Genomic DNA, 10,676 nt, shown 5'->3' with positions numbered 1-10,676 from the left:
ACAGGCGCCGAGCCACAGTACTTTTCCTTTGATAATTTACATTAATTTTCACTGTTAACAAATTAGTAATTTGAGTAATACTTATATTTACAGTGATATTTTCATCTCAACTTGCATGTGTATCCTTAGCATATTAGCTTACTTGAATATTACGTACTATAGAATACAGTGTGGAGAGGAAAAGCAATGTGTCCCTGTGCCTAGACTACCTCTTATTTATGTAGAAGTCAGGGCCTTTCCCCAGTCTGTCATCTCATTAACTCCCTTGGGATTCTAAGTAACTGAAACTCCTGCATCAACCATGCCTGGGGGGAAGAAGTCATATTGGGACTACAGGAAAAAATTATTCAGAAATGAAAAAACAAATATTTAATATCAGTCTTCAATTAATAAATTCAAGAAAAGAAAGGGTTTGGGCCTTTGATCAGTAAGATATGCCAACCAAGAGTTAGGTAGTAATGCTTTAGGTAAGAGTACATTTGAAACTTGTCGATATATATTTTTTATTCTGTAGAAGGTGGCCATAAAGTTCATGTGGAATTTAAATAGTTGCATACAAACTTTATGGCTACCCTGTATTTCAGTTTTATTCTTTTGCTTCTCATAAAATAGAAAGTAAATTCTTTTTTTTTTAATGCGTAGAGTAGTTTGAGAATTAAGCTTTAGGTAGACCAATGGATTGATGATAATTCAGGAAACAGGAAACTAAGGGACTCTTACCAAGGTATTGAATCCTGCTGTCAATCATCCCTTTTAGGTATTGCTTATACTATTTTTAGAGGATTTCTGCATTACTTTCTGACTTGGAACGTTACTTATCCTATAATAAGTTTACAGAACACAGATGGTGTGACAACTTTGTACAATAACAACACTCAAGTGCTACTGAGTACTATGTGTTAAGCACCATTCTAAGTGCTAAAGACACAGCATCCGTAAAGTACTGGCCTCAAGTTGCTTTATTCTATGGAACCAAACATAAACAAGTGCATTTTAATCAAATATATTAATTGTATAGGCTAAGGGAATGTCCCAGTTGCCATGTGGAGGAAGTATTCTGTTTGGGGTAAGGGAAAGAAATAATTCTGGGAAAGTTTCCTAAAAGTTAGGACAGAACATTCCAGGTTGAGGAAGCAGAAGGTGCAGAGATAGGGAGTGAGAGGGAACCTGTGCTGTGGGGAAATTAACTTGCAGAAGACTGTCCTGGCTCTTGAGTTAGTAGCAAAGGCCAGATCATAACAGCCCTGAATGTTAGGTGTGTACATGTGATCAGCCTGATGTTCACTGTTGACCAGTGCTTCCTGGTTTATTTCTGTTTTGAAATTTCTTAACTTTTTCACTTTAAGATACTGGCATACTTAAGTCTTTATTACTTTAAACAATTGGTGTTTGATTTTAATCAGGTATTAACATTGTATACAGATTAATATTTGTTCACAAGGTTAATCTTCTTTTTTAAAAAGTGCCTTTATATGTTTTAGGCACCTGAAAAAGATAGCCAACTTCTACCATGCAAATAATTTTTTGCTAAGTTATAATTCTTGATCAGCATTTGGAAAGGAGCAATATTGAATAATGGTTTTATAAGGTGGGCTCTTGAGTTGGATTTATTTGCCAGGGCCTTAAATTTACCCGTATAAGCTTTCAGTTTCCTTGGCTGGCAGATGAGTAAAATAAGGTGACCAGACGTCCAGCTTTTGAACAATTTGTCCCACATCCCGCAGCGTTTTTAGAAAGTCCCAATTTTTGGAAAGAATGCACGACAAGCTAGGGAACGGCGGGACAAAGGGAACGGAATATACGGTTTTCGGCTGCTGGAAAGGTTAATGTAACTCCATTAGGGAATGAAAAGGCTAATGTAAACTCCCTACTCCCCTCCTGGGCAAGGTTGCCCAGGTGGACCAGCGCCCTACTCCTTTGAGCCACAGGCGCCGCCCTATACATAATTTTTTTAATGTATTATATTTGTAAATCGTACTTATGTTGAAATTAAAAAATATATATTACAATACTATTTTTGCGTTCTATGAAAATTTTTGTTGCTCCATATAGACCAAATTTTTAATTAAGAACAAATCCGCCCCCCCACGACGTCAGTGGTGTTCCACTTTACCAATGTTAAAATCTGGCACGTTAGAGAATAATGCCTATTTTACAGAATTTTGTGAAGATTCCGTTTATTCACATTGGTGCTTAGTATTGTACAGTGCTTGGTGCATCACTAAATTATAGGTATTATTTTTATTTTGAGAGGAAGTGACTAGAAAGCTCTCAACTAAAGAGGACTATATTTAAGGGAATCAGGGGAAAAGCTCAAAAGTCAAAGAATGGGGCTAAAATAGAGAAGCCAAGAAGGTTTATCTCTGAAGGGCATATGTCAGGGAATGAGGGCAACTGTGGCAATTTAGGAGACTTTAGAAGTGTTTGGAAGTTGAGTGGGGAAGTAAGTTTTTAAGACCAGATGATTAAGGGGAGATAAATGCCAAAAAAGAGAAAATTGGCTTTTCCTTCAGTGGTCCTCTATTTTCTAAGAGGGTTTCCTTATTTAGGAAAAACTTAATGTATCATCTTAACCACCAGATGGCGCTCTGTGAACTTTGTAAGTAATGTATAAAAGCTTCACTGTTGATTATTGTGTCTTAGTTGTATAGGTATCAAGTGTAAGAAAATGTCAGTTATGGAAGGTCATACTCAGTGTTTCTTAGGTAGTATTCACTGGAATGTTAATGCATTATTTAGTTTTAGTGAACAAAGTATAGAAATTCCTTTAAAAAGAGATTTACTATAAGGGGAAGTGAAAAATATTTAGTGATTTCCTTGGTAAATCTTCAGAATATAAGTTATTTAAGAGTATAGTAATGACCACATTGCTGATTTTTCTTTGTTCTCTATTTGTTATATTCTAAAGCGGAGATTCTGTATTTTTTTTTTTAATCTTTTAACTTGTTTTTCGGTAAAATTTTTCTTTTAATTTACTTTTGACCAGAATTTTTCCTTTTCTTTAACTGTAGGTAGACACGATTTTAGAAATGGAGCTTTTAATTTTAACTAGAGACATTTTAGAATGTTTACATAAATTGAACTTTTACCTTTATAAAAGTACATTTTGGATTTTTCATCATTTTTGAAAGAGAGTCTGATTTTGTCAAAGAAATTTCCCTCTGTCCCTGGGAAAGATGTTTCACGTCTATAGATATCGTTGAAGGTTCATTGTAGTATATGCTGTTTTTCCTTTCAATTATATTTGTTCTTTAGGAGGATAAACACTAATTTAATATTTATTGATATTTCATGTAATTGAACAGATTAAATTCCAGTATTTGCCAGGCATGGTAATTTCTGCCCTCCTGCCCCCACTTAAAATACTAGTAGATTTGCTTTTTTTGTATATAATGATGGTACCAGTGAATAGTCCTAGAAACAAATTATGTTGTTTGTTTTTACTTGGTTAGTAGGGTCTTGTGAGTGAGTGCTAGTTTTATATATTTTAAAAAGTTAAAAATTTGTGACTTTTGTCCTGTTTTGAGTGGTCATCTGATTCTACATTCCTTAGTTCATAGAATCCAGTGATCATTTAAAAGAATGCCTCTACACACTAAGTGGATTTATAATTTAAAGTGGATTTTATAATAAGCATGGGGGGAGGAAATAGAAGTGAGCATGTTGGTTCTAATTTGTTTTAAAAATAGAAAGTAAATGCAAGGCAATTATGCAATTTAGCAGAACTTAGCTTGCTATTGCGCTTTTTCTTTCCTGTACTAGTATGTCATTGCAGGGAATTTGAAAACATTGGCCTTTAATAGAAAACACTGAAAGAACCACAGTCTAGTTAATAGTAAACAGTCCTCCAAGGTTCAGATTCCTAAAAATGTATAGCTGTTCACCACATTTCCAGACTTGCCCTCTTACTGGAAATAATTCCTCTTTCAGTTTTCTTGTATTTACTAAAATGTGTCCTCCTCATTTAATCAGCAGCATATGAAAGAAAGTATGTAGCCTAAGAAGTGAATTGTTTTGGAAATCTTTGGGAAGTTTTGGTGTTTTTTTCTTTATGTATAGGTTAGTGATTTAAAAAATTTAGCCTGGTAGAATATTGTTTAGGGATTTAAAAGTTAATGGGTCCAGAAGAATTTGCCACCGTTAGACTGCTAAAAAACATTTTGTTTTCCAGTATATGTTTAAAATACCAAGAATTTTCAATTGGGGGATGGGTGTAAGAAGTGGGGGGTGGTAATGGGAAACAGGGCTGAGTCTAATCATAGAAATGGGCATTCCTAGCACCTCTAGGCCATCTTCATAAATTGCATCTCAAGTTGTCCTATCCCTCAGTTCAGAGCTTTCCTTCCCTACCAATTCTTTCACTTTAGAGACCCTTTCTCCTTCTTTTTAGTTATAGTGGGTGACTTCTAACTATTTCTTTTAAAAAAAAGTATTTGTGGTGTATGTATGATTGGTCAGCAAATTTAGGGAACATTTAATTTAAAAGTCTTAATATTGAGGTCAAAATAAACTATAAAAATGGATGGCAATTTTGGGGGCAAATTTTGGTGTTGAGGATAATTTTTGAATGTAGAAGAAACAGTCTTAAATTTTGGATTGCAGAGTTCTAATAAATAACCAGCTTCTGAAAACTAGATATTGTGGCTTCATGGAAGAGGACTGCAAATATCCTGAAACCTGAAGAGCTAGGGATTCTCCCCTTAGCTTGGTGTTTTCTTACTAAATTCATTGTAGCTACTTACTTAACTGCTGCTGCCACTGTATTATCTGGAATCCTAGCATTCTTTCTCGAAAGAGTAAAAATTTGTACCTTTGGATTGAATTTTCAGTATGCTAAAGTTATCTTGTAAATCTTTTTGTTTTCTTGCTTCAAGTAGTATTGTTTGAAAGAGTGCCTAAAGGAGTTATAGGTGTCTTGCTTATCTCAGAGATTGCATAACTTATCTGATATAACCCTTAGAAAAAATACCAACTGCTTTTCATATAACCTGTTTCTTCTAGGTATACCTTAGATGAATTTGGAACAGCCAGAAGAAGTACAGTTGTTCGTGGATTTATTGATGCTCTTACAAGAGGGGGTCCAGGAGGTACACCCAGACCCATTGAAATGCACTCTCATGACCCTTTGAGGTATAATAATCAGTTGGCAGTACATAGGGTTTGATGTTTTTTCAAGGGAAATACTTATTAATACTTAGTTTTCACTAGGTATGTGGGAGATATGTTGGCTTGGCTCCATCAGGCTACAGCTTCTGAAAAGGAACACCTTGAAGCTCTCTTAAAGCATGTTACTGCACAAGGTGGGTGCACGGATTGTTATTGCTAATACCTGATGAGAGAAAATAACCTAAGGTCTGTTTCTGTTCTTGTTGCCATCTTCTCCACAGCTATAAACACTTCTCACCTAGATGATGCACTCAATGTGTCTGAATTACTCTTTCTCTCTCTAGACCCTCCCTTATTTTACTACTAAATTTTCTTCTCCAGCACTTTGATTTTTTCACTCACCGGTTCCATTTTATAGTGGATACTTGGAACCTTTCATATCGAGCCTAGAGACTCCTCTACTTTTAAGAGATTTCTGGAGTGTTTAGCGTACCTTATCTCAAATCCTTGGCATGTTACTATAAAGGTAAAAAGTGATATTATCTTCATTTTGTCTATGAGTAAATGGCCTGAGTGACTTGGTCAAGGGCATTCAGTAAGCTACTAATTCTTTCATTTCTGCTACCTTGCCTCTTTTCATTCTCATGGGACTGTGTTTTAAAATAATCACCATATGTACTAAGTGGACTTAAAATTTTCTTGTTGATTTCAAGGGGGAAAAGTGAAGTGAAGTGACATCTTGTTTATAGAATTTCAAATCTTAGTTGTGATTTGAGTGTAGAATTAATAAAATGAACATTATTTCTTTGTGGAAAAGAGTATGAAATTTACCAATTGAGGAAAACAATGTGAAGATGTACTTGCATTTGTTTGACAAACACTTTACTTCAGATTATTACTGCCTTTCACATATACTTTTCTAAAACATCTTTTAAGTCTTTTTTTTTTTTATTAAATCATAAAGAGGTAGATCATGTATACATTAATTCATTTAGGGGGTACAATGTGCTGATTTTTATATGTAATTTGGAATGCTTACATTGTACTGGTTAATATATCCCTCGCCTCATTTGCTTAATTATTGTGTTAAGACATTTATACTCTATACTTAATAGATCCGACACGTACCCTTGTATTGTTATTGCTAATACCTGATTATAGAAAATAACCTAAGGTCTGTTTCTGGCATATATACAATATATATGTTTACAGTATAAACAGTATTCTACCAGGCTAAATTTTTAAAATATGCACCATAGGTGTGATCTCACCATTCATGCTACCTCCATCTGACCTCCCCCGCCCCTCCCATCCCCCCCTTCATCCTGGGCCATAGTTGTGATCTATTCTTTATGTGAAAGTGTGAGTGATTGTAAATTGGTTTCATAATACTACTGAGTACATTGGATACTTTTTTAAGTTTTGTGGGTTTAATGTGTGATTAAAAGATGTTCTGTTTTTGATAGGAAGTGAAGAGAAATATTGTGACTTGGTAGGACTTGACTGTTTGCAGAGCTCAGCCACACATCCCTGTGGCTCATCACATGATCTGCACAAGAGGCCAGAGTAGAGTGGTTGGTGATACAGCCTTGTAGTGTTGGACTCCTCATTACTGAGATTTGGCTCAGCATATATGTTAGATTGGCACAAAGTCTGCATTTTTTAAAGATTTTATCTGTTATTATTCTAAATACCCACTTTGAAAGAATGTACTTCTTTTTTTTTTTGAGACGGAGCCTCAAGCTATCCCCCGGGTAGAGTGCCATGGCATCACACTCACAGCAACCTCCAACTCCTGGGCTCAAGCGAGTCTCCTTCCTCAGCCTCCCAAGTAGCTGGGACTACAGGCGCCTGCCACAACGCCTGGCCATTTTTTTTTTGGTTGCAGCCATCATTGTTGTTTGGCGGGCCCGGGCTGGGGATTCGAACCCGCCACCTTGGGTGTATGTGGCTGGCGCCTTAGCCGCTTGAGCCACAGGCACCGAGCCAAAGAATGTACTTCTTTAAAGATGTTTTAGAAAAGTATGTGTGAGAAGCAGTATTAATTATTAAGAGGCGGAAAGAAAATAGGTTGGCATTAGATGAAATAGGTCATTCTGTGGGTATGACTTAGGGCTTCTGAGCCTCACTTTCCACCTGTGGAAATGAAGGTGGTTACAGTAGTAAGTCAAGTCTCAGTAAAGTGCTTTGTAGACAGTTGTTATTTAGAAAATAGTATTTTTCCCCTGGATTGCAAGGTACGTTTTTGTCTTTCTGCCCTCAGTTTTGTACTCACTGGCACCACCTGAAGTAAGGTGTTTGTCAAACAAATGCAAGTACATCTTTACATTGTTTTCCTCAGTTGGTAAATTGCATAGTCTTTTCCACAAAGCAATAATGTTCATTTTATTAATTCTGCGCTCAATGGAATTAATAATTTCTAGATATACTTTTATCTATTAAAGATATCAAATTTAATAAAATGTTCTTATTGTTATTTTAAATGTTATTAGTACAGTTATTCACAAATATTTTGTTTATTAGTTTTTGGACTTATGTAAAGCAAAGTATAATAAAAAATGTAATTATGTAGTAATTAATTTTAGGTGTTGAAGAAAGTATTCAAGAAGTTGTTGGGCATATTACCGAGGGAGTTTGCAGGCCTCTAAAGGTAAAATATTTTGTTTTTATGTATGTTATAAGGTATCTGGTTAAATTATTTCCTTATTTCTATGAGTTTAAAGAAACTGATAACCAACTTGAACTCAAGCTATAATTTTCACAAATTAACACATTAATGTAAACTAATAAAATTCATTTGAAAATAATCATTGCCACTTTTCATTTCATCTTCCTTTAATGTATATGCCCAGGAAGATGTATATAACCATGGCAGGATGTTATTGTGATCCCCTGACAAATTTTTTTTTAGGCCAGGGCTGGGTTTGAACCTGCCACCTCCGGCATATGGGGCTGGCGCCCTACTCCTTTGAGCCACAGGTGCCACCCCCCGGCAAATTTTAATGTCAGATATGAAAGGTAAATATAAAACTCACGAACAGCCATCTTTTTGTTGGAAAGTGAAGAAAATTCTCTTTAGTTTCTGAAGTAAAAACTTTTTTTAATGTGATGGTAATATTTATTGTGTACTTCAGAGAATACTTAGCAAATGTTCACAGTAGTTATGCACCAAATTAGCTTGATAGTGGAATATAATCTAACAGCTCTTGTACCACCCCTTCCTTTATATACTCAGAGATAGTGTTGTAGTATTTTAAGATTTCTTTTTCTGTATGACCTCATTTGGGTATCTTATATTTTCAGGGATATAGGTGTGAGCTGAGAAGAAAATACTACTTTAGTATTTTGTTTTGCAATTACAATTCTGAATTTTATTCTTAGTGATCTATGTGTTTTATATTAATATAAAATTTCTTAATAAGCAGCTAAACTTTTCATAATTATATATAATAGTAGATGTTTTGAGTACTTTTCTATCACTCAATCATTTTTCTATGTGGAAATGAATTCTTTTTAGGATGGAAGATTTTGATTTTTAAAAACATAAAGAAAAAGAGGTTGGTGCCTGGGGCTCAGTGAGTAGGGTGCTGGCCCCATATACTGAGGGTGACAGGTTTGAACCCGGCCCTGGCCAAACTGCAACAACAACAACTAAAAAAAAAAAAACAAAAACCCATAAAGAAAAGGTTGTAATGTAATGGTAGTGGGAAATATCCTTGAGAAACTGTATATTTGATTTACTTTACCCTGTTTAACCTTTTGTCTAAATAAAGTGAAACTTCATAGGAGGTAAACTAAATATTTATAAACATATGTACTTAAGATAAGACCTTTATTTATTTATTTTTATTAAGTCATATACACATAGATCCTGAATACATTTATGCATTTGTGGGGTACAGTGTGTTGATTTTTTTAATACAATTTGAAGTACTTACATCAAACTAATTAATATAGGTTTAACCATATTCACTTGATTATTGTGTTAAGACATTTATGTTCTATACTGGATAGATCTGACTTGTACCCTTGCAATGTGCTCCATAGGTGTGGTCCCACCATTTACCCTCCCTCTATCAAACTTCCCCTCTCCCCTCCCTTCCCACACTATTTCTCTCCTTCATCCTGGGCTATAGTTGTGATCTATCTTTCATAAGAAAGCGTGAGTAAATATAAATTGGTTTCATACAAGTACTGAGGACACTGGATACTTTTTCTTCCATTCTTGAGATGCTTTACTTAGGAGACCATGTTCCAGGTCCATCCATGTAAACATAAAAGAGGTAAAGTGTCCATCTTTTTTTAAGGCTGCATAGTATTCCATGGTATACATATACCACAATTTATTAATCCATTCATGGGTTGATGGGCACTTGGGCTTCTTCCATAACTTGGCTATTACAAATTGAGCTGCAATGAATAATCTGGTGCAAATATCTTCTTTGGCAAATGATTTTTGGTCTTTTGGATATATTCCTAGTAGAGGAATTGCAGGATCCAATGGCAGGTCTATTTTTAGATCCCTGAGTATTCTCCAAACTTCTTTCCAAAAGGAACATATTTGCTTGCATTCCCACCAGCAGTGCAGAAGTGGTCCCTTTTCTCCACATCCACACCAACATCTGAAGTTTTGGGATTTTGTTATGTGGGCTACTCTTACTGGAGTTAGATGGTATCTCAAAGTGGTTTTGATTTGCCTTTCTCTGATGATTAAAGATTATGACCCATCATCTTATTGCCAGCTTTAAAATCTGTGCTCTTAGGTTTAAAATTGTATAGATTGTGTAGAGGGCACCATAGTTTTTCAGCATCAAGCTATTACTTTGCACATTTCTTCACTCCAGAGTTGTAGCTAGAATTATTTGAATTAATTTATTAAGTCTTTGTTTTTTCACATCCATGGGTATTATAGTCCTCCTTTTAAGCAAATGTTTTAGATTGCTGAGACATTAACAGCTGCCATTTGAATCTTCTCTTTTAATAAAAATGTCAATGTATTATATGCTCTTGACCTTCTTAAATTATGGTAGGTTCTATGGAAATAGAGCTGAGTACTGTATTAACAAAATACAGTCATTGTGCTGAATATAATCTTAGAGGAGAATGTTGAGGCAGATACTGGGGAGCAGATGTCTACCCTGAGCAGCTGTCTGTGATTTTCAGGTAAAGGAGGTTCATTATTGTTTTTAGTCCTCTCTCCCTTGTCCCCTTCTCCGTAAACACAAACTTGTTCTCTCTCTCTCTCTCATTCTTGCTCTTGCTCTCTCTCTGGCCTTGGAAAGGAAAGCCACTATTCTGTCTCTTAGCTCTTCCGTAACCTTCTCCGCTATCAGCTGGCCTGCAGCCTGTTTTGTTATTTTAACATCTGCCTTCATCACTGATTCCACTTCTGGCAATGAAGTCGGGATCCACTGAGTATTATGATGTGCTAGGGGCTGCATCACGCTCTGTGTCCCAACTCCTGAGTGTTATGTGCTAGGGACTGTGCCACACTCTGTCTGAGCCTAATCCCAGGGCTCCTTCCCAGCTCCTGAGTGTTATAATGTTCTAGGGACTGTGCCACACTCTGT

The 10,676-nt window shown here is 35.6% G+C and overlaps 1 protein-coding gene across 1 annotated transcript in view; it reads left to right on the top strand.

Moving 5' to 3' along the window:
- COG6 (component of oligomeric golgi complex 6) overlaps positions 1 to 10,676 on the top strand; it is an 81,059-nt gene that overhangs the window by 30,288 nt on the left and 40,095 nt on the right. The window contains exons 9-11 of the mRNA XM_003797403.3: positions 5,002 to 5,130; positions 5,209 to 5,300; positions 7,692 to 7,756. Of these exons, the coding sequence (XP_003797451.1) occupies positions 5,002 to 5,130; positions 5,209 to 5,300; positions 7,692 to 7,756 (286 nt within the window). The remainder of the gene's footprint in view (positions 1 to 5,001; positions 5,131 to 5,208; positions 5,301 to 7,691; positions 7,757 to 10,676) is intronic.

The sequence above is a fragment of the Otolemur garnettii genome, unplaced genomic scaffold, assembly GCF_000181295.1.
Source record: "Otolemur garnettii isolate 467f Iridium unplaced genomic scaffold, OtoGar3 scaffold00115, whole genome shotgun sequence".
NCBI classification, from domain to species: Eukaryota; Metazoa; Chordata; class Mammalia; order Primates; family Galagidae; genus Otolemur; species Otolemur garnettii.
Note: the sequence above shows the minus strand (reverse complement) of the source record. Positions and strands in the feature narration are given on the sequence as shown.